General features: G+C 39.3%; 1 protein-coding gene across 3 annotated transcripts in view; it reads right to left on the reverse strand.

Annotated features, from left to right (window-relative positions):
* The window catches only part of WLS (Wnt ligand secretion mediator), a 101,456-nt gene that overhangs the window by 45,908 nt on the left and 29,956 nt on the right, over positions 1-25,592 (reverse strand). For all 3 annotated transcript variants that reach the window (XR_003970755.2, XM_030324540.2, XM_030324539.2), the window contains exon 2: positions 12,534-12,806. Coding sequence is in view for 2 of the 3 variants with exons in the window: in XM_030324540.2 (XP_030180400.1) it covers positions 12,534-12,806 (273 nt within the window). In the remaining variant the exon portion in view is untranslated. The remainder of the gene's footprint in view (positions 1-12,533; positions 12,807-25,592) is intronic.

Raw genomic sequence — 25,592 nt, forward strand, 5'->3', positions numbered from 1 at the left:
TCCCAGAGTACACGGCAGTACTCGAGAAACAACCATCATAACTATAAAAGGACAATAGTACATTTCAACAGTGTTTGTCTCCCCTCACCCCAAAATATCTTTTTGCTGCCAGCAGGACTAGCCAGCTAGCAGAAGGGATTCCGTCTGTTTCACGGGAAAGCTTTGTTTCTGACAAGTTTCGTAAAGGAAAAAGTAGGCTAGAACAAGCTTTTTATTTCCAACCCACCTTTTCTTCGTTCCCATGAATGAGGAGGGGATACAAATGAAGGCAGGCAGCCAGGGAGAAAAATAATATGGCTGGTGGTTCCTGACCTCTTGGATTCCTGCCGTCAGAGAAGCCCGAGAGGCAACATTTAATTGTGGAAAAACCAGCCTTGCTCTTCTCTTATCTTTTTCCTCTGTGACTTAAACCCACAATTACTGGCAACCCCTAGATTCCGAGTCACTCAGCTGGTGGTGGCAGCGATGGCTGTGTCTGTAGCTGAAAAGCAAAAGGGGAGTCAGATTTTACCTGCCTCCGAAGGCAGCCAGCCTCGAGCGAGCAGCCCTAACCCAGCTTTACGACTTCTCCCATTAAAAAGTTCACAGATGCCCTCCCGTCGGGAATACCACCGTGTGAGAAGTCCAAATGGAAAAAAAAAAAAAAAGAAATGCGATTTCCAGCTGCTGCATAATACAAAGAACAAGCTACGAATCTCAAATCCTGAATTCCACATTTTATTTCAGCACTGGATACGTGATTTTAAATTCCTTTTCTTAAGGATCAAACTCCAAATTTCTTTGCCTGGCCATCAATGCAACTCACTAACTGCCCCCTCAGTCTTTTAGGAGCTTATCTTTTCTCTCCAATATGAATTCTTCTCCAGGCTAACAAATGGGCTCTCTGTCCTTCACATACATGTTCTTTCACAGCATTTCATGGTGGGAAAATAGGTATCTTGGCCCTGACTTCCTCACCTATTAACGAGGTGACCCTGGAGAAGTCACTGCCATAGTTTCAGTCTGCAGAGCTTTGAGAGGTTGTGTCCCATACACTTCTACTCTCATCTTAAATTATTATCCTATTCCAAAACATTTTAATTTATATGTTAACACACATTTACAGTCAAATGTAATTATACCATGCCTCGTGGGCATATTCTCCTAAGGATGCTGAAAATTTCCCACATCTTCTATTTTAGGGTGTTCTCCGATTGCTTAAGTACTGATCAACATGTAATTTGAAACTCATGGGGTCCACCAATATCATGAAGTTGGAGCTCTTACCTAAAGATTCACGGATAACCTCTGGGGGTTCAGTTGAAACATGAATACAAGATGTCTCAATGGGACTTATGCACATTCTTCTCTGAAGGTCAAGGTCCTGGATCCAAAGTTAAGAACCACTGTCCTGAAGTAATGAAAGGCCTATTGCCAGCAACCACCCAGGTCCTTGTATTGCACACTCAGCCCTGCTATCTTCCTTTCTGGACTTCTACGTTCTCTCCAGAACTCACACTCCTTTCTGCTTGAGTCCAAGAATAATAAGAACTCAACTTTACTGAGCATTGACCATGTACCAAGCACTTACTATGTAAAAGCTGCGTAAGTATTATGCTAGTTTCATCCTTAAAACAATCTTATAAGGGTGGCACTACAATTACACACCTCTATTTTATAGATGAAGAAAATGAAGTACAAGGAAGTTCATTAACTTACCAAAGGTGTCACAAAACTTATAAGTGTCAGGTCAAGAATTTAGCCCAAACACTCTGGTTTCCTAGAACAAAATTCAGCTACTCTTGGACTGTTTCTTTGCCATCATATATTAGTCACAAATTTCAACATCTCCTTGAAGATTCCACCCTTCAGGACTTGGTTAAAAAATTACCTTCTCAGTTAAGTTAATCATTTCCCCTTCTTTGTTTATGGAATACTCTAGGCACTTAGCACTGAACACATTGGTGTAATTTTTAATTTCTTTCTCTCTGCACTAGACTGAGCTCCTAATTAGTTATTTTGAGTACATCTTGAGTATTTACACAGCCTGGGGCTATGCTAAGTATGGAGACAAAAAGATGAACAAGATACAGTCCCTGCCTTCAAAATTCAGTCTTGCAGGATAGAGAGAAGTAACAAAGAAGGGCCATGAGGTTTTTTGAAACTGTAGTATAAAGGATAAGGACTTAACTTTGTATCTTAAATCCTAAGTCCAAAAAATGCCAGCACGTAGTAGAAGCCCAATAAATGACCACTCAATGAATGAAGGAAGTTGGGAAGAGGGACTCAGAAGCCGGACTGTTGAATTAAAAGATCGACCTTCCTTTTATGAAAACTCTTTGAGGTTATTTATACACTGACTCACCTAAAAACTGCTTCCTGTGTTGGTGTCTATGATACATTTTTTAATGTCAGACTAAAAATACACTTCCAGTACACCAACCCTGTCTGCCTACCCAAGGACTAGAAATGAACGCAAGGTAAACACATAACAAAATAAAATACTAGAAAACTCACTCATGTCAACACTAAGCTCACCCACTAGCAGAGGGGCATCTTCAAAAATGGTTCATACTTGAGGGTCTGTGAAGTCACCTATTTATAATGCTGAAGGGATACTCATAAGATTTTTATAAAGCAAAAGAATCTTAAGTGAGTCATGGACTAGGAGCAAAAGAGAGCTGGAGTGATAGGACCTCAGGAGTCATCTGGTATAATTTCCTGTTCAGAACAGGGAGATGCTCCGTAGCACTACAGACAGACTGGGGGTGGGGTCAAGGCACTGGACTCCAGAGATCATTTTTGCTTATAACCCCTCTATTTCTCAGCTGTAAGACTCTGAATATGTCAATTTCCTCACTCTGCCAGAGGGACCTGTTGATATGATCAGATGAAATAAAAGTAAAGTTGTCTTGATCAGAGAAGATTCGGTTGCAGGTAGCAGGATTTCACCCGCACTAGGTAGAAAGAAATCAGCTGGAAGGAGCCTGGGTGGCTCTGTCAGTTAAGCATCCGACTTTGGCTCAGGTCACGATCTCACAGTTTGTGGGTTCGAGCACCGCATCGGGCTCAGTGCTGACAGCTCAGAGTGTGGAGCCTGCTTTGGATTCTGTGTTTCCCTCTCTCTCTGCCCCTCCCCAGCTCTCTCTCTCTCTCAAAAATAAATAAACATTAAAAAATTAAAAAAAAAAAAAAAAAAAAAAAAAAAAAATCAGCTGGATGGAAACAAGGGTATCTCAAGAAATTTGAGGGCAGAAAGCACTACCAAACCTGAGGGACTAGAACGAGGAAGAAAGTCATCTTTTGTAGTCGATTGTAATTACACCCCATAGACCTTCACCTCCACTTGTCTCTTTGCACCTGGTTTTCCCCACTCTGTGGCTTCTCCATCCATGTGGTGAATGATGGTTGCCCAGGGAGCCCTCAGGGCTTCTCATTTAGATGTCAGTAAAGGTCGGCCTAGAAATACTGAATCCCAATGTTGCACAAGAGAGAATCTGATTGCTCTCCTTAGGTCGAGGGCCCATCCTAATCCAATCAGCTGCGGCTGGGGGGCTGGTCGTGTGGCCAGCAGCCCACTTAGCTGGTGTGGTGGAAGCCCGCACTCTGAGGGACAGGAAATATGCTAGTTCTGCAAGAAAATGGTATGAAGCCAAAGCGAATGGCTGGTCACAAAGACAACCATCAGCACCACCCAGTGCAAAGTATCACTGTGGTCACCATTACGATTCTCTCCACTCCAACAAGCTTTTGCTTGATTACTACCAGTGTTAAGCTGCTCCATACTTCAAGAGACGACTTCAACTGTGTGGCAGCAACATTTTTTTTAAGATGCTGGATTTAAATATTTTGAATATTTAAAAATTTAAATTTAAATATTTAAATTAGAATACATATAAAATTTCAATATTTTCAATCTTCCCCCAAACCTTACCTGTAAAGAAGATATAACCTTTGTTAGGTTAGGTCTGAACTTCCCTTATGGCCATAATATGAATAACAGGTAAGGCAGGAAAGACAGATTCCTTGAACAATTATTTTAGGAAATAACCTCGACCACAAAAATTTAAAAACCAGAACCTCCTCTTGCTCTAAAGAATTACTACTACCTCTCCAACTAACACTATTAGTACTAATTTACTAAAGCAAAAGAGGAACTGGAACCATATCTAGCCTCAGTGTGGAGACAATGGGTAGATATTAAGGGAAATTTTTTTTTTTTTCAAATGTAGAGTCCCTGGCACTTTTGCAAGTAGAATTCTGCTTTGTTGAACAGAGGATTTTCCTTCCCCCATCTAACTTACTTTTGTTTTGAAAAGCATAATCCAGAAAATCGTTTTTCTTTATATTTTCTTAAGTTAACCAAAATTGAAGTATGATTCTGGGGAAAACAACCTCACATTAGCTATGTGATGACTGACTGGCATTTAAATACTGACAAGAATACCCAAAGTCAGAAGAGGAGGTTAAAAAAAAAAAAAGAAAAAAAAACTAAACACCTTATATATAGTGGGGGTGCCATCAAGGAATCTGTTGCTGCTAGCTGCTTTGCTATTCACATTCTTCATTGATGTCACCAGGATTTATTTTAGTAACCAGGATATACTTGTTATGGATGCAAAGAGAATCTCCTCGTTTATATTCTAAACTCAGAGCAGGAAATCAGACACGTGGGTGATCTGCAGCTGTGGTACTATAAACAGATTCTAGACTGCAGTACATTCGCTGAACTACAGATTGGGAGATCTAAGAGAGAAAAATAGAAAATGCACCATCTTAGAAAGACCAGTGCAACTTCTGTCCAAGAATATTTGGGTGCTGTTTGGTAGAAGGCTCACTGACCTGTATAAGTTGTGTACTTGTTGCTGTGTACCATCCACCTACCTACATGGTTGATGTACAACTAGGAGATCCTGCTTTGTATTCAGCCAGCTATGCTACAGTGGGCAAGTATCTCAGGGTGTAAGGTTTCTTCGTCCAGTAAATTAAAAGATTAGTCCTTTAACATTTCTGGGACAAGTACCCAACTTGAAAACTTGACAAAAGCCACAAACCCTCTTAGTCTAAAAATAGATACAATAAATATGACTGGAGTTTTACACAGAATACCAGGGGGCTTCCCTGGCCCTTGAAGTCCACCCATAAGGCTTCTTGGTTGAAGATTACTAGACTAGCAGCATTTTACGTTCCTTGCAGTGCTCAAAGTCTGCAATCACACAGCTGAGGTTTAATAACAATTACTATAAATTATTCAAACCATAGATGAGTATGTTTTGTTATGACTAGAAACTAACCTGATACAATCTACTTTCCAATGTTAAATTGACCCGCAAGCCAATGGATAACCGGAAGGAAATAGGAGGGACTGGATATACCAAACTATAAACATTAATTTAAAAATCATGGGAAGGTTTTAGAGGAGCCCAATTCTGTTTCTAGGCTGTATTTCTTCTCTTGGATATACATAACACAAAACCTTTGAGCCAGATAATGGAGATCCAGAGAGTTTATAGTGATGCTATCCAAGTAATGAGCTTACCAATAATCACACCCGAATAAAACAAAGTCACAGGTTCCCATGTTCCTGCCAATATAAACCTGTTCACAATGGTTAATTCCAAAGTTGTGGCTGAAGAGAGTCCCTCAAAGGGAAAGATAATCCATAAATGAAAGCAAACAAACACGATGTTCCTAATCTCTACTGTTCTGGTTAATCAACAAAATATATTCTTCTCCCGTGATTTTAGTTTCTTTCTATCCTAAGTCAGTAGTTAAGGCTGATTCATACTAGAAAATTCTAGGTTCTTGCCTTGGTTTTAAGGGGGCACAGAACTCCACATGAAGAAAGCCAACTGGTCACATAAGCTCATCTCAAATATTGATAACCTCCCTATCTTTTACCCACCTCCTCAAGCCCCACCACATTTAAGTCTCCTGGATCTTTTTGATGTATTTTGAGCTTTTTCAGTTTATCTTTTTTGGGGAGGAGAAGGCAGAGGGAAAATCTGAAGTCATTTTTGTTCACACTGACTCTGAGTAAGGTAGGTAAAGAAATATAAAAGGTAACTGAAAAAATATTGATGACACCAGCCTGTAATAAAAATTATCCAATCAGAAATGTTTCTTAAAAACAGAGACTGTCACATGGTCATGACTCAAATACGGTCTCTTTTTGAAAGTAATGGGAGGGTAGAATTACATTTCTTCTCCGTAGTTGCTTCAACATATTTTGTTAAAAAAGACTATCTGATAAAGCACGGAACTCCAGCCGCATGAATACCATTTTACCAATGGCCTGGTTCCATCCATCATTAGCAGTTGTAGTTCTATGGCATATGGAATCCTCTCCCCCATTAAGCTCTCTTTGTGGAATCTTCCCAAAAGGCATCTGGAAACCTAGACTTAAGAACCAAGATTCTTGCTAATGGCTAAGAATGAGTTCACAGACTTTCTTCCTCCTATAAATTCACCCCTAATCATTCTGGATAACATGACTGTTTTTTACAGTCAACAGATTGTTCTTTTATTCTAATTGTCTTTGTGTGTGGTGTCTATCTAACATTCCATAACAGGTGTACAAATGGAAGAGCACAGTCACTTTGTAAAAAGTGAAGCAGAACTCTCAGCTATTGAACTTGAAAACTGGGTAATATTATCATTCTAATTATTTTTTTGACTAGAAATATGTTTTTATAGAAATGTTTTCAGTTTGAGAGAAGAAAAATCACTTGTCAGTTACAGAAATAATTCCATCATTTCATGCAGTCATTTACAGTAATGAAACAAGCAAATAAAACTTAACACTCGATCGCAGTGGCTCAAGGCAAGACAATGACTTCATTACCTAAGAACAGAATAGATGTGCTGGCTTTTCTTAACACACAGCATTTACCATTATTTCTTCAGTGTAAGGAATTTTCAAACCCCTTAAAATTCTAGATTTAGTACTCGACACAGATCAATCTATCTTAAGGCTCTCTGCCAATGAATCTCGGTGCTTCTACTTCAACAGCCTGTAGATTTGAAAGCGTGGTAGATGCATGTCAAAAAAAAAAAAGTTTCTTTGATCTCTGCACCCAGGTTCCTCAAAAGAAGCCCCATGGAGAGTCTGAGGTTATGCTAAGTATGTGACTTGCAGTTGTAATCAGTAGAGTGAAATTCCTTTTAACAAGTGGGCACCATCTTAGCCAATCCAAACCTGTCTTTCACAAATGCATACATAAATCGAGTGACTGATAATACACTTTAAAAAGAATGAGATACACCCACTTTAGAGGATATTTTCAAATAACAGAATTTGGTGTCACATAAAATCTAAGCCCATCACACAGATAAGCATTCATTGTTTGCAGTGATTAACCATATATCCAGATACCAGATGTTTCACCTGACTTTTCTCGGACACCCTTTTGTATACTCATACTCTCTCCATTTCCTCTATGTGGTAAAAACTGAAGTCCTGTGTCCCTTACAACTCTACAGAAGCACCATGTTTGTGCCCTGACAAACAGGTTAATTCCAAGGCTTTGAAAGGTTCAGAAAAAAGTTAGCAACAACTCAATCACAGATTTTTGACAGATAGGTCTGCTAGGAATTTGTCATTGGTATTTCACTGAAAGGTCAATTATTCCTGTTTCTAAGCATCTATAGGTCTCTAGATTCCCTTGAATGGGACTCCCCTCCCCAGCTCTTACAGCGTATTGGGTTTTCTTTTTGATTTTTTTTCTTTAATCTTTATTTTTGAGACAGAGGGAGACAGAGTGAGAGCGGGGAAGGGACAGAGAGAGAGGGAGACACAGAATCCAAAGCAGGCTCCAGGTTCCGAGCTGACAGCATAGAGCCTGATGCGGAGCTTGAACTCACAAACCATGAGATCAGGACCTAAGCCAAAGTCCCACTGAGCCACCCAGGCGCCCCCAGCCTGTTGTTTTAAAACTATCACCACTTCAAAGCTGAACCGCCTACTGCTTTCCATACTTATCACTGAAGGACAATTGTAGGTTGTAAAATGTTTATGTTTAAAAGGTGAAAAATAGGGGTTCTGTTTAAAGTTGCTTTTTCAAACACGGATTACCTTTTTTACATAAGGTACATAGACTATCTTCTTTGTCAATAATCAAATATAATATACATTCTCTAACCACTTTTGTCACTATAAATTTCCCTAGAATGTCATCACTCCCCCCCCCCCGAAGGCATCAATCTGATGAATCTTAGAACTGATTACATAATGACAAGCTTTTAAAGAGTAAGTCAATATTTTCCAGTTCCTGAGGGTTTGTCAAGATCTCAAATTCTAGCTAAAACCAGTATTACCTTAAATGGAAAAGTCTGAAAAGAATATACATTTAGTATCAAATGACTAAACGTCATTTAAAATATATAATTCTTAGGGCATCTGGGTGGCTCAGTTGGTTGAATGTCTGACTCTTGATTTCAACTCAGGTCATGATACCACAGTCATGGGATAGAACCCCTCATCGGGCTCCATGCTGAGTGTGGAGCCTGCTTAAGATATTCATATTCTCTCTTTCTCTCCCCGCACCGCCCCCCCCCCACACTCCCTCTTCCCCAGTGGTGCTCTCCCTTTCAAATTAAAATACAATACATAATTCTTAGATTATTTTATCTGCTCAAAGATTCTTCAAAGGTATGTTTATTAGATAGAGAAAAATTTTACATATCAAATAGGTAAAATCTCTTATTTGAAATCTGGAACTCATTTCATCGGCTGCCTAAGAAAGTTTAAAGAAAAAAATAGAATTGGTCCTGACTTCTCCTTACATTTGAGGTAATATTGTTACAGCTGAATCTCTGATAAGCAGGAAGTCATTCACATATAATAGGATCCTATTTACCACACCCCTGATCCCTTCTTTCTTGTCCTACTGCTTCTGCCAGAAAGGCATCCAAACTAATGATAAAATATAAAAAGTAGACAGCAGTCTCATGTGTTAACATAGGATCAGAGGAAAACATAGACCTCCAGCGTCTTATAAATATTATTACAATTAAAAATCTCTCTATAAGCAGACAAGTAATCACTATTTAATTGATGCCTTCCTCAGTGTCCGTAAACAAAGGTATAGAGAATAAATGTAGGGAAAAAATATTCCCACAAACCTAACATGTAACCTTCTCATATTAAAGTTAACAGCTCTCACCTATAGCTACTGCCCCAAAAAAGTATTTTATTGACCTGGTTTTCTTGATGGCTCTACGGTGTCAGTTACTTTATACATTCATTGAAGGAGCTATTAGTTGCTGATCTTAATTTTTTAGTCTGCCCCCATCAGGTATGAGCCCTCATGTTACAAGAAATTTAACAATTTTTTAAGGTAAGAATCTTTAGTACAATCTTTTTTCTAGATGCAGATAAAATATATTTTGGAGGCAGAATACATACTTGAGAGAGAAAAAAACAGAAGACGTTGAAATTCATTTACATATAAAAATGTTTAAGTTAAAGCCTCACCACTGAAGGCATTTTTAATATTTAGGATTAATATTTTCTGGGAAGTAATTCATTTGTGAAGTTGTTAACATATATATAATAGGTTCTCATCACCAAATAGGGTGTGTGTGTGTGTGTGTGTGTGTGTGTGTGCGCGCGTGCGTTTGTGTGTGGGTATTGGGAGTGGGTACTCCCATATCCAACAATTCTCTGACACCAGCAGAGTGTCCTACAACACAACTCAATTCTGACACTATCTAACTGGAGATGGCACCTAATCCCAAAGGGTAAGGGCTCAGTTCCACAGAGCACCTTCCGCTTTACATGCCAATCTCAGGCCCAGGGTGCTACCTGTACTTCTGACCAACTGGCTATAAAATTAGAGGTTCCCACAAAACCCTACTTGGGTTTAATCTGCTAGAGCAGTTCAAAGAATTCAGAAAACCCATTAACTCACTAGATTACCAATTTATTACAAAGGATATGAATCAACAGCCAGATCAGAGTTACATGGGGCAAGGTCCCTAGTGAAATTCATTCTTGGGGGCGCCTGGGTGTCTCAGTGGGTTGAGTGTCCTACTTTGGTTCAGGTCATGATCTCATGGTTCATGAGTTCAAGTCCCGGCGCAGAGCTCGCTTCAGATTCACTGTCTTTGTCTGCTCCTCCCAATCGCTCTCAAAAATAAACAAACGTTAAAAAGGAAGGAAGGAAGGAAGGAAGGAAGGAAGGAAGGAAGGAAGGAAGGAAGGAAGGAAGGAAGGAAGGAAGGAAGGAAGGAATTCCTTGTTTCCTCATAAACCTTGGGGCCCAGCAGGGTAGCATAGGAGGTGTTCTGGTTTCCCAACCTGGGAGCTCTCTGAAATCCCTTCCTTTGGGGTTTTTATGGAGGTCTCATTACATAGGCATGACTCATTAAATCTTTGGCTATTGGTGACTGAGTCGACCTCCAGCTCCTCTCCCCTCCCTGAAAATCAAGAGTTTTCATGCTTGGTTCCCCTGGCAACCAGCCCCCACCCTTAGTGCTTTCCAAAAGTCACATCAGTATATAAGCCCAGTTGTGGTGGAAAGGGGCTTGTTATGAACGAGACACCCATTTCACCTTTATGGATTGATGCACCAAATATTATAACAAAAGATGCTCCCATTGTTCTTATCACTCAGGAAATTCCAAGGGTTGTGGGAACTGTAAGCAAGGAACTGGATAAAGACCAAATATATATGAGAAGTATATTTTGGTGATCTGAATGACCAAATACACATTTCTTACAAATCACAGTGTCACAACATTGCATATTCCTCTCATTGTAGCACATATCTTTCTTTTTGGTAAGTCAAATGTCTCCCAAACACTGTCTTTCCCAACTCCTTAAAAGAACATGTTCTTGTTCAGTCTTGTATCCTTAGTACTTAGTGTTTAACATACGGTTGGGACATAATGAAGTTTGAATGAGTGAATGAGTACATGTGTTACACAAACAATGAAGAAGGCAAATAGGCAAGAGAATGTGAACATGTGAAATACAAAATACACCATGGAATGCTTCAGGCTGTGCAAATCTGGACCTTCATATCAGCCATTCCTTCTAGCTTGAATGTTCTTTTATTTGTCCCCACCCTCACCCCCAACTCCTCATCTGGGTTTTCACTCTTTGACACTCACTTTAAATATCTATTTGCTTACTTCTATACACACACACGCACGTATATACACACATGTACGTGTGTGCCAAGGCAGTCTTCCCTTTCCACGTTCTAAAGACTTTTCTTTGTATTTCCACAGCCTCCTGTGCACACCGTGGTTGCAGCCCCTAGCACATCATACTAGAATGATTGTTTATTTGCTCATCATTGCCACTTGACTATAAACCCCTTAAAGGACAGTGTCTTCATCTGTATCCGTATCCATATGTCTAGCCATCAGCACAATGCCTAGTGGTAGCAGGCACTCCACAACAGTTTGAAATAATGGGTAAGAGACTGAATGAATGGAAGATGCTCTCCATTCTGGAAAGTCATCTTAGCATATCTTTTTGTTCCCAATAAGAGGCCAATCAAGCACATGTATTGGTAACTCCTGTAGAAAATGAAATTAATGATTAAATATTGAGATTATTGCCTATACAGGAAAATAAGAATTGGAAACAGTGATGCTTTAATCCATGGACATGCCTCAGGCAGAGAGGACTCCAACACACCTTTTCCTCTTTCCATCTCACCCTGGATCCTGTGTCAGTAAAAAATGTTTTCTTCCTAGGGGCACCTGGGTGGCTCAGTTGCTTGAGTACCCGACTTCGGCTCAGGTCATGATCTCAAGGTTTGTGAGTTTAAGCCCCAACATCAGATCCTCTGTCCCCTCCCTCTCTGCATCTCCCTCACTTGCACGCTCTCTCTCTCTCTCAAAAATAAATAAAACATTAAAAAAAAGTGTTTTCTTCCTTCTCAACCTAAGTTTCCCTATATTGTTCTCAGATGCCACACATAGATCTGTCTTCCAGAAATCATCCAGTAATCTCCTGCTCATGCAATGTGTATATGTCTCATGTCCTCAGAGTCTTGAACCACAAGTGAGTAAGCTAACACACATACACACACACACAACAAACAAAAAAACAAACAAACAAAACCCTAGTTTTATGGGAAAATGGGTGCTCATGGGTTGACATTCCCATTTTGACAGGGATCTTGACTAATATGATGGCTTTTCTCAACATGGGACCTTTAAGAAATCCTCAAATCTCTCTGCTGGGATGAGTTCCTTCTTAACACTAGAAAGGTGAGAAAGCTTGGTGTTTAGGGCAAGACTTTGAAGCCAAGCTGCATGGGTTTGAATCCTAGCCCTTCCACTCTCTCACCTGACCTTAAGCAACCTCACTGATGCCCAAGGTTTCTATCTGTAAAATGAAATAATAAGACTTATCTCACAAAATTGCTAGGAATATGAAATGGATTAGTAAAAGTAGGATATTCAGAAGAGTGCCTAGCAAGTAGTCAGTAATTTTCTGCTATTAATGTTTTCATTTTCTGTTATTAGAACTGGCTCCGAAAGAACCTGAAGGGAAAAATCTCCAAAGTAGTAAAGGGATAAGAGAGAACACTTACTGATTTGGTTGTTCAGCTTGAATGCAATGTCCAGCTGCAGGATAAACAGCATGAATTGGAACCAAGGACTCATCTCCATGGAGGGAAGGGGAATGTGGACAGAAAACACAATGTCATTGGCTTCAATTTCCCTTGGAATTGCTTCCTCGATGTCTCGGATCTTGTCGCATTGGTTGGGTCCCCAAGGCATTAACCATTTTGTCTTGTGATGGTTTTTACGGACATCCACACATTTCACTGACATGTAGGACACTGCCGTCGTGGGCCCTGGAGCTGAAAAGAAAATGTTTTCTGATTTAAAAAAATCATCCACTGAAGTGCTCATTTTTGGCTAACATTTGTCCCCAATTTTTATATCGCCTTCTATAATTGGGATCAGTAATATCTAGGGATCCCCCAAATCCAGGTGAGGATCCTTCAGTGACCTCCACAGGTGTCATAAAGTATCTCTAAGAGCCTTCCCATTATGTCTTCAATCACCATCACTTTTATTGAAAGAATGTATTTGTAACCACTTTGGTTCCGTTACTTCCTTACTCCAAACAAATGTCACAAAAATCAACTGTGCTTCAGTTCCCACAGGCCTCAGGGCTTGGAGGGTTCTGGGACTTCACAGAGCACAGTGTCTGAAGTCAGAAGTCCTGCGTCTGAAGCCTGGTTGAACAACTTACTGTCAGTTCATCTTGGGTAAATTGGTTAAATCTAGTGGTTTCAGGACACTCATCTGAGAAACAAGATGGTTAGTTTCTAAGATTGACCAAGACAGTAGGTTTCTAAGATTCTCCTTAGTTCTAACCCTGCTTTTGATCGAGAGAGAGAACTATGTTGACCTCAGGCCCTCACTTAGTATGGTACCTATCAGAGTAGAAACTGAAACACTGACTGCTACTTCAGAGATATATAAAAGCCATGCTTTTGATCTGTGCATTTCAATAGACATCATCACACCTGAACTACGTAACATTAAAAAAAAAAATCAAAACACTGTTTTGTGATTGTAAAACAGTTAGGTGATTATAAAAGAAAATCTGTAAAATACAGAAATCTTAAAGTTCAAAACAACATTCACCCAAAATCCCACTAGAGGGAAGTAACACTGTTGGAAAAATATCAAAACACTGTCTTTTCTATGAGTGTGTAATTAGATAAAAAATTACAAACGAATTATATGACTTTAAAATACATACATATTAACATATATTTCTATAAAACAGGATCACAACATACATAGGTTTGTAGCTTTTTCTTTTCATTCACTTAAAGAAGCAGAGTAGTTCAGTGGTAAGTACCACCAGCTCCAGGCCAACCTGCCTGGTGCCCCATCCTGATTCCCTAATTCCTACCTGTGTCACCACTCATTCACACTAGGAAATTTTTGGGTGAATTACTAAAGCTCTCTATGTGTATTTTTTCATCTCTTAAATGGCAATAACAATAGTATGTACTTCTGGGGCACTTGGGTGGCTCAGTCGGTTGGGCGTCCGACTTCAGCTCAGGTCACCATCTCGCAGTCTGTGAGTTCAAGCCCTGCGTCAGGCTCTGTGCTGACAGCTCAGAGCCCGGAGCCTGTCTCAGAGTCTGTGTCTCCCTCTCTCTCTGCCCCTTCCCCGCTCATGCTCTGTCTCTCTCTCTCTCTCTCTCTCTGTCAAAAATAAATAAACATTAAAAAATGTTTTTAAAAACAATAATATGTACTTCTGTGAGTCATTGTATACATTAGAGTTAACATGAAAAGTATGTACTGTGAACAGTGTTTGAGCACATGAAAAGTACAAAAATTAGCTATTACATTTTTATATGATTAAAAATTTTCAACCAGTGTTTGCAAAATAATCAGTCACATGATAACACCAAATTTAATTTCTCAAAATCCCCCTCGCTTATAAAGGTTGTCTATAAATAATTATTTGCCTAATATTTTTTGCTAGTAACTTACCTTAACTTTCCCATCTGCTGTCTAAATTTGTTTATGGCATACTTAAATCTAGAGAAGTTCCAGATTTTATATAGAATGTCTGTTTTGCTTTTTCTCATGATTTTGTGCTTAGACTTTCTTTATATCCAAATTCAATGAACAGCCACCTTTGTTAATTTCTAGTTATTTTTTTTACAATTTCTTTTTTTCTTAAATATTTAAATAGTTGGTCCATATGAAATTTGTTTTGATGTAAAAGATGAAGTGAGGTTCTAAGTTTTATTTTTTCTAAATATTTAAATTATTCTTTACTGAACAGACTCTCCTTTCTTGTTGATTTAGGATACTGCCTTTATCTCATGTAAACCAAATAGATGTTTTTGGAAAATCTGCTCTATTTCATGTATTGGACTGTCACATCATGGCTCAATACAACATTGTTTTGAATCCAATAAAATGATGGTTTGTATCAGTATCTGCTAGGGTAATCCCCTCCACAAATCCATTCAAGTTTATCCTTTTTATCCTTTCGCTGGGATTTGACTGAAATTTCATTAAATCTACAAATGAATGTGGACAGAATTGGCATCCTTTCTCAACATTTAGTTTTCCTATCCAAGAACAACGATTGCTTCTCCATTAACTAGAGTTCATGTTTATATTTCTTTGATAATTTTCACAGTTTTCATCATGTGGGTCCTGGTATTACAATATATTTTTAAAATGTATTTATAAAACTTATCTCTGGAAATGAGCAGGGAAAGGAAAACATTATAAATTATGCAAGTTTAAACGTCTAATTCTGTGCATATTATAATTGGCATACTGTACTTTCAGACCTTTTAGGAGCAGAAATCATTCCTTTTGTAATAGAGATCAGATAACACCTAGAGAAATATGTAAAGCAAGAGGAAAGTCACTTAGGAGGCAAAAGGGTACATTATTAATATTTGCCCTGCTTCTAATGCTCAAATACACATTTTTCTATCCCTAAATATCTGTCCTAATGGTAAATTTTGAGTAGTAAAATGTTATGTTTGCAGAGAGTTGGGGCAATGTCTACTAAAACTTACCCAGAAACACAGCACAACTGAACTCTAGCTGAAAGTCTTTCAGTACACCACAGAAGCACCACAAATCCATGCAAGGGAAGGTTTTCTTTAAAACCCAAAGCTGTGGGGCGCCTGGGTGGCTCAGTCGGTTAAGTGTCCGACTTCAGCTCAGGTCACGATCTCGTGGTCCGTGAGTTCGAGCCCCAAGTTGGGCTCTGGGCTGATGGCTCAGAGCCTGGAGCCTGCTTCTGATTCTGTGTCTCCCTCTCTCTCTGCCCCTCCCCCGTTCATGCTCTGTCTCTCTCTGTCTCAAAAAATAAAAACGTTAAAAAAAAATTAAAAAAAATAAAAAATAAAACCCAAAGCTGTATCACGAAGACATTTTACATGTAATCCACATAAAGTCAGACTTCTAGCTTATTAGAAATATGAATCGATCAAACTTTGGTTATGCTGACTCAGCCAAATAGCCCTCTGACATTAGAAAAACTAAATGGCACATTTAACTGAATGCTTTTTAATGTGGCTGGAGAAATAAACAGGGAGACAAAAGTCATGAATTCTATTTTTGGCTAACATACTCAAACTGACTATTTGCTGCAGAAAATAGTTACTACATTTTAAAACTTCGATTCTTCTAAAATGAACCTAACCTTTTTTAATTTCTTCCCTCCCCCCCCCTCCACTTTGAAAAACAAGTCTCTCCCTCCTTAGACCAAAATGAAAAATAACTAGCTGAGTTCCTCAGCTAAGCTCCAAAACCACATTCCAAACTTAATAACAGAGAAGCTGAACACTTTACGGGCACAAAGGCTGCATTTTTAATGGACACAGTGAACGCCTGCCTTTGTAGCGGCCTGAATTATTTTCATTCTTTCATTAGTCTAGTGTATCTTGCATAAAGAAAAAAAATCCCAGGAATACTAATATTTTCATAAATCTCATGGCAATGAACTTGGAGAAGCCTCAAGTGCATCTCAAGTTATACTATGGGAATCACAAATATTTTTCTACACATGAATAAATAAATTTTGAGACTAGTCTCTAGTCTCAAAAACCTTTTACATACCTTAAATACCTAAAGATAATTCAACATCTTCAATTTTTCCAGTAGTGCTCAAAACACAAAATATTTGTATTGTTTGAGAAAGTAAAAAAGACATTCTGATATCCAAACATGGACAGTTCATGTTCTCGCAATAATATATTTACAACTTAGGACAATCTCCTACAACAGTTAAAAGTGAATTCCCAGGTGTTTCTTTAGGTAGAAAGCCTATCAGAGAACTAAAAACAAAGATAATACCTAATAGAAAGTGTTTTCACTAGCTACAGACAAAATTGTGACTACATGCATCGTAAAACAGTGTCTAAAATTTAAAAAAAGTTTACTTTCTGTCTTTAAATTAAAAAAAAAGAAGTATGAAGGATATTACTGTAAGAGAAAAGAATAAAATGGAAGATGTTGAAATTATCTGCAACCTTTGAAGAAGCCACAATCAACTAACAGGTATATGTAATGAAGGCCCTACTTAGTCACTAGCGTGGTTTAAGGATTAATAGAGTTTGTATATTTAAGAAGGGGCTGGATGGATTCAGGTCAACAAACTGAGTCATGTTTGCTCAGGTGAAAGCTAAAAATAACCACTCCTCAGTATTCCTAGGATAGTAATGCAATATCACCCAGCTGCCTCAGCACACATTATAAATGTCCCCTCTACCCATCCATAGCATTTACTTGGGGAGAAAAAAAATGGGCCAAAAGCTACTTTAACATCAGGGCAATTTAGTAGTCAGAGCAATCTGGCCAAAAGTGAATTTGCCCAGGCACTGTGGATTGGTTAACTCGTGGTAGCTTAAGACCGCATTTAGATCATGCAAAGAAGTCATAAAACCACAAGTTATTCATTGAAAACTCTGACCTGTTTTGAGTTCAGCTCCGTTTACTATGTCAAACATGGGCCATTTTTTCTTTCCTTATCTGGACTTCAACTGCCAGTATTTTTGGCCTCCTCCACCTCTCTGCTACAGTACAGGAATTGTGAAATGTGATACTATATGACATTTAATTTTAAAGGGATATGAAATCAATAAGACTTCTAACTCGAGGTGGTGAAAAACTGCACAAACTCATCTTGAAGCTTCTTTGAAAATTCAGTGGCTCTTCAATTAACATAAATTACAAAGGTTCATACTACATTCACCAAATATGTCTTAAGTACCTACTTTGCACTAGGTACTCTTCGATGCTACAGTGAACCCAATAGACATCAGCTTTCCAGCCATGTGAAATGTACAAATGATGGGGTTAACGGGCAATAAATAATTCACAGTAAAAAGTAATTATAATTTCGGATGCTACATTTATCCTGACATTACCTGAGAAAGGGCAACAGAAAGATACTTGGGAGGTAAGAGAAATGAATTCGCTAGAATGAGGTAAAAATTCCAGTCATCATTACAACATAACCTTGAGTAAAAATGTAAGTGAACAATGACTAAACCTGTACTCCTTTTGGAACAATATTCATTGACTCCAGCCAGCTTCCTGTTATAGCATCTCAAATGGCTGTCCAGTTTACAAATTACCATCTAGCCAACCACTACCGCTATCATGCTCAAAGTTGAGTCAACATCAAATCATTAGCCCCTACTCCCTCCAGAACCTGTCATTAAAGAGTTGGACAGAGATACAAGACTTAGTTGGCTCCTAGAAAAGTTAAAATAAAATTAAAACAACATGCTAACATGACACATGGTCTCCGTTTAAGCCAGCACAGACTATTTCTTTCTTTGCTTTATTACAAGTAAAGAAGCTTCCTTTAGCAATTATCTAGGAATATCATTATTATGCGGGCATTGTGCTAACTAAAGATAGAGTCAAATGACAGTCCCAGACCCCGAGTTGCTCACAGTTGAGTGTGGGAGGCTGAGAAGTTGGCAGAGAAGTACATCCTGATTGAAACTTGCTTGGACAGAGGTTTGCGCAGGATGCACCAGCAGTAAAGAGGGGTGGGGTTGGCGGTACTACTTCAGGAGGCCTGGACTTAGCCTTGAAAGAGAGCACGTGTCAGTTGGCCAGAGGGAAAAGGGGGACAGCCGAGTGGGGAAGACACTGAAGAAGAGCTTGTGCCAGATCACAGGATATCTAGCATATCATAGTAAGTTCTGCAGATGTCTGAGTTTGAGTATTAAAATTTATAAAAAGATCATTTGATAGTTGAAAATGTAGCATCAGCCTAACTTTGTGTGCTTCCTCTAATTAGCGGCATCCTTCTACTAGGGTGCTTCGGCTTCTGCTCCCTACCAGCTCTGCTCCACTCTACAGAGCGATGTAAGGAAGAATAAAGAAAGATCCACAAATAACAGAGAGTTGTATTTAGGGGGCTCTTTCTTTCTGAGACACCATCTCTGTCCTGTAGGTAGCCACGAGGCTCGCCATGAACTCTCCTGGAAAGAAAAGGAGGAGGGTGGTGGGGAGGGAATGGAGAAGGTCTGCCTTCTATCCTGGCAACTGGGCCTTCCAGGAGCCCCTTTGAAGTCTAGATCACCTAAACCAGAGGAAGAATATATTCCTGCAACAAAGGTGATATTTAAAGATTAATCTGCTTTGGGCTATAAGGGGAAGCAATGTGCAGAACAGACCAGTTAAAAGGGTAAGTCATGGGGCACCTGGGTGGCACAGTCGGTTAAGCATCTGACTCTTGATCTCAATTCAGGTCATGCTCTCACAGTTCATGAGTTTGAGCCCTGCCTTGGGCTACGGGCTGATGGTGCAGAGCCTTCTTGGGATTCTGTCTCTCCTTCTCTGTGCCCCTTCCCCGCTTGTTCTCTCTCAGGCTCTCTCTCAAAATAAGTAAATAAACTTAAAAAACAAAAAGAAAGAAAACTGCATGTAAAAACAAGGTAAGTTATGTTTATGAACATTAATAATCAGAACTCCTCAGTTTGAAAAAGTAATGATTTTAGGTAAAAATGGCCAAATGTATTTAAGAAATATTTCAGAGAATTTTACTTTCACCATAGCAATTAGCTGACAGAAATGAAAACAGAACTACACACCCTGATTTAAACAATGTATACATAATTGCTAACAGATACCTTCTTCTACTGACTCAAGGAGGTTGCTCTAACTCTTGAAATCTAGTGACAGTTAAAAATCTGCTGTCATGCTCTTCACACCCATAAAAATACAAATGCTTGGTTTATTTATCTGTGTTTTATGTCATTTATTTATTTTCTACCTCATTCCTAAAAGATTTTGGATATTAGAAAATAGAAAGTAGATATTAGACTTCATTTAAAAAAATTTTTAAATGTTTCTTTAAAAAAATTTTTTTAATGTTTATTTTTGAGAGAGAGAGAGAGACAGACAGACAGCGTGTGAGTGGGGGAGGGGCAGAGAGAGAGAGGGAGACGCAGAATCTGAAGCAGGCTCCAGGTTCTGAGCTGTCAGCACAGAGCCCGATGTGGGGCTCGAACTCATGAACCGTGAGATCATGATCTGAGCCAAAGTTGGACGCTTAATGGCCTGAGCCACCCAGGCACCCCAATGTTTATTTATTTTTGAGGGAGTGAGAGAGACAGAGCGTGAGCAGGGGAAGGGCAGAGAGAGAGAGAGAGAGAGAGAGAGAGAGAACGCGCAGGTGAGAGAAACACAGAATCCATAGCAGGTTCCAGGCTCCAAGCTGTCAGCACAGAGCCTGAAGCAGGGCTCAAACCCATGAACTGTGAGAGCATGACCTAAGCCGAAGTGGGACGTTTAACCAATTGAGCCACCCAAGTGCCCCAAGACTTTATTTTTTTTTAATGTTTAACCGTGAGATCATGACCTGAGCTGAAATCAAGAGTCAAATGCTTAACTGAGCCACCCAGGCACCCCTAGACTTTATTTTAAAAGAAGAATTGAGGCTGATTTAAAAGGAGAGGATTAATGTTGGGGGCACACTAAGAATTACTTGGCTGCAGTCCATATCTAGAAAAGTAGAGAACAAAAGCAGTAGCTGGATAATGTAAGCCTCCACAACATTCACCTGAGCTACAAAGCTAAAGGTAGCTAAAAACTACTTTTCCCTTTGTAATGTAGAGGAATTTCTACTGTTTCACAATGAAATGGATTTATAATTCATTAAATATCAGACACTCAAATTGCTTCTATACTTTGCCTATCTGAATATCTATGTTTGCCTTAATGAGAACTTATATGAAATGTATTGGGTATTTGGGCCCTTGGATAACTCCAGGGAGTGTTGAGGATTTTTTGATGTGCCTCAAGGAGAGGAGCAGAAAAGAAAGGAAAAGGAACATAGGTGGCAGAAACCAAGGAGACCAGATAAATTTCTGTTATTTGTACAAGTACAGTTTTTATTCAAAGGCCCCAGAAAGCACTTATTTAACCTAAAAGAAACTTCAGCTAAATTTAGAAATTAGCTTTTAAATGTGTTAAATTGAGTTCCCTCAGAGATTCTGTCTCCCTTTCTCAAGCTCAAAAACCTCCTGCTTTATTTCTAGTTAAAAGGAAACATGTGGGGTATACTGTACAAACGAAGTAGCCAGATCATATTATCTGGTTGAGTTGGGAGGTTTTTAGACGACTAGCAATTCTTTGAGCCAATTCTGCTTACCGTTCCCTCTAGGTCAGTTCCTAAAAAGATTTCTTAGTATCTGCTACAGCAGGTATCCAAGTTGTAGAATGTCCCATTATAATAACAGTTTCAAAAGTTTTAGCTAAAGAAAGTGTAAATACTTGTGTTAAACTGACTTAGTGCCTCGGAATTAACTGACTCAGTCTGTTAATTCCTCTACTGAAATTGCTCTGAAGTTGTAATGGTCAGGACATTCACTCCACTTCTGCCACTGACTTTGAAAATGAAATTCTCCTATATTTCAACCATACCAATTAAATCTCACTAGATTACTAAGTGAAATATTATTTCACAATTCAATCTCAATTACTGGGCAGCTGAAAGTGAGTCTAGAGGGCCAAGACCTGGAGAGGTGATTTTCTGAATTATCCTAGCTATGCCCTAGTGCATGTAATGGGGTATGCTAAGTGAAATGTAATTCGTTCTTGCCAGCAATTTTCAGTAAGTAGTTAATTATGCTAACATCTGTTCTAGGAAAGCTAAATTTTTAAACACAGCAGAACATTCCTCTAAACTACTACCACCAAAACACACAAACACACATACACACACACCACACAGCCAAGCTGCATGCAAAGTAATTTGTACCGCACTCACAAAAGTCAAGCACTTACTAATAGGTCCCTACCACGTAAACTCACGCATAAATGACACAGCCATTTTGACGGCAAAGTTTCGGAAATTACAGCACATGCTCGTGTAATTCATTCTGATAAAAAAATATTGAAAAATATTATATGTTTTACATCTCAGGCTGATGAGGATTTTAAATGCTTGGCCTGCAAACTCCATTGTTCTGGAGCCAAAGATGTAACAGCTTTGAAGAATAGAAGAATTACTCTATATTTGTCAGAACCTACGCGGCAAGCAAGCAGCACCACTTGGCTTCCATTATTTGCCTGGCTTGGATCCCGTGGAAATGAGGAACGTTGGAACCAAGAGGAAAAAAATTAGAGTGCTTTGGGACACAGAGCCAAACTCTTACATAGTATCTGAAATGCTGTGGTAAACATGAGATTACTTTAGGCTCAAGACTGGTGTAGTTTTGGCTTGGAGTGGGGGGGGGGGGGGGGGTTAAAAATCTTTATGAAAAAAAATAAAATGCACATAAACAGGCTGGCACCAAAGGGTACATAAAATCTGTTGACCATTAGACGTGCTAATTGGGAGAGAAATCCCAAACCCTGAATTCAGATTAAAAACCTGACCCCCACCTTTAACATCTAGCAGCAAAGAAAAACTAAATCACTTCAATGTAAGTACATCAAATTACTTTTTCTAACCTCTGTCTGTGAAAAACGCCTGCAATTACTATTTCTCCATCACTCCAGAAATACTCAAAACAGTAAAAATTAAATGCACATGAAGTAAACACAAAAGACCTCCACAGAAAAACCAAATGGCTCATCTGTTGATGTTATTGCTCACTGCTCGGCTAACCAGTCATCTGGGCTGAATTTTTGAGTTTGTGCCAGTGCTTCAAAATCAGCCACCTTTTAGCCAAAAGGCTATGGAATGTAGCCAAGACCACCTATGGAAAGTGAATTATAGCATCTTATAATTTACTACCTTGGCTATGATCTCATAAACCCAGCATGGAGGATGAACCAGCTCTTGTGTGGGAAATCTCTGAGCCCTGGGAGGGGCCCCCAAAGCTGCTCTGGCAGAGCTGCAGCCGTAGGGGTGACAAAAAGGTGGGCAACCGGCCCCACTTCATGAGCAAGCTCGCCACCGGCACATTTTGGCATTAAAATTTTAGGGTTAGGAAAGCCCCAAATTAAACATGGTAGGAGAAACAGCTGCTTTGTTCTGGAGTACCTGTCACACTCTATAAATTTCACACAGTTGTTACTTCTAATTGATTATTCATAAATCACAGATATTCTCCTTTTGTCAATATTGTCACAAACACTAACACAAACACTAACTAATATGTGGACTGCACATTACATCGTACAAAGCACTTTCACATGCTTGGGTCATCAAATCCTCACAGTAAACAGATAAATCATTACAATGACCCCTACCGCGCAGGAGAAGATTGATGGGTTGTGTCCCACCAGCAAGCGGCAGAGCTCAGACTAAAACCACCAACGCTCCTTCCACTACATCACATTGCCTCTCCATTGCTCGATTATTAGCTCACACTATTAATTAGCTCTCTCAAATTACCTGAGAGGTAATGTGTAGAGCAAAGAGATGGATGAGAAAGACTGACTGGGGCCATCGGGAACTTGCTGAAGCTCCACCAACAAGACACTACCCAGCGTTGGACTGGGCACCACATAAAGGGAACCATCAGGATAGCTCATTTGGGAGACTCAGTCGGTGACAAAGTACCTCCAGAGAGTACCATAAAGGCGTGGTGGAAAGAAGCTCCCAAAAAGCACAGACAGAAACTAATGGCTACTCTCCCATAACTTACTGGGGTTCAGATTCTAGGCTAGAATTTCAGCCTAGAGAAAATCCAACTCAGGAACACATGACAGAGCTGCCATGGATGACTCTATGACAGATCTTGTAGGCAGAATAAGGGCCAAGGATACAAGCTAGAGGTAGGCTAGACAATTTGGGTAAGCAAACAATGGCACAACTTGACTCAGGAAAGGGCAAGTTCTCCATCCATGGAAACATTCAGGAAGTCACCAAATAGATAAAAGCCTGAACTAACGAAGGTTTTCTCAGTGACACCAAAATGATAAAGTCTCCCATTCACACACGTGAAATACTAGGGAATGGAGGCTGTACGGCCCAATAGAAAGCTTCATGCAATTTACTGATTTATTTTTCTCTCTATTCTGTTGTTCAGAACAACGCAAAGCAATTAAAAAAACAAAAGGGGCCATTGGCATTCTGAAGGGTCAGAACTTCAGTGCTGGATAGTACAAGCTAAGGTCAACAAGGCTTATTAATGGCTTTATCTGGAATTTCACAAATGCCAGGAATAATCCCTGATTATTCAAAGAAAAGGTAAGACCTTAGAACTTCTGAATTCCCTAGAATTGAAGGCAGAGAGGTAAATTTTAAGGGTAAACTGCAAATTTAACAGTCATACTCTTAGGAAATGTTGGGTTTTTTTAAAAGCCTGAAATAACAAAAATAAGTAAAATCACCACACGACTGTTAAATATTTTAATATTTTCATTAGTTCTAGGTTCTATCTCAAGTGCCACCTCCTTCATTCAATTTGTTAAATGCCTATAATGTGCCAGCACCTGAGGCCTTCACCAATATCCCTTCAGTAACAAATGATCCTTACTTCCTCTGATGCCAAGATCATCTGGTCTATGTCCTTATTATATGTCCACTTTATTTGCAAACTTATCTTCTGAACCCTACAGAATTACAAGCTCCTGAGAGGAGGGACCACATTTTTATTGCTCCTTGTGACACCAAGCATAGAGATTTGAACATGTGCATCCTCCAAACCTGAATTAAAGGGTCTTTTTGTCATAATAAACACATTAACATTAAATTATGCTGATTTAGGGGCACCTGGCTGGCTCAGTAGACAGAGCACATGACCCTTGATCTCAGGGTTGTAAGTTCGAGCCCCACATTGGGTATAGAGATTACTAAAAAGAAATTAACTTTAAAAAACCCAAACAAACAACAACAACAACAACAACAACAACAAAATGAACTTTTCCTAAACTGAAATACTATCATCCCAGTCCACAGGAAAGAAAGTAAATTTACACATCAAAAGAATGTGTATGAGACAGACAACCGGCAAGCAAAAACATGGTAATTTCTTTGTAAAAAATTTTTTGAGTTTATTTTTTGAGAGAGAGACAACATAAGTGGGGGCAGGGCAGAGAGAGAGGGAGAGAGAGAGAGAAAGAGAGACAGAGAGACAGAGAGAGAGACAGAGAGAGAGAGAGAATCCCAAGTAGGCTCCACACTGCCAGTGCGGAGCCTGACGTGGGACTCAAACTCATGAAACTATGAGATCATGACCTGAGAGTTGGACACTTACCAAGACAAACCGAGAGTTGGACACTTAACCGACTGAGCCACCCAGGAGCCCTGAAAAACATGGTAATTTCTGAAAAATTTCTCCCAAAGGGATTGTAGCCAACATTAAAATTGTGGGAGCATGTTTAGGCAACTACTCTCAAGCATCTTTTCTGAAAACTGAGGTTCTCAAAAGTAGGACTAACTTATTTGAGTGATTTATCCTATTTGAGTACTGCCCTATGGAGATCAATGCCTGCATGCTAGAAAGAAAACTGGAGACAAAATGAGATAAAATGTTCACACCTTTGCCTTAAATGTATAGAATTCATGACTGCATATTTGAAGATTTAATGGCAAAATCTATATTCTTATGAACACACAGAGGGAAAATTCTGGCCATTTCATTAATATCCTCCAAACAAGTCTTATTAGAGAGAAAAGCAAACACCCCTTCTAAAGGCATCAAATCCTACTTTTGAGGTCACAT

Source organism: Lynx canadensis, chromosome C1 (genome assembly GCF_007474595.2).
Source record: "Lynx canadensis isolate LIC74 chromosome C1, mLynCan4.pri.v2, whole genome shotgun sequence".
Classification (NCBI taxonomy): Eukaryota; Metazoa; Chordata; class Mammalia; order Carnivora; family Felidae; genus Lynx; species Lynx canadensis.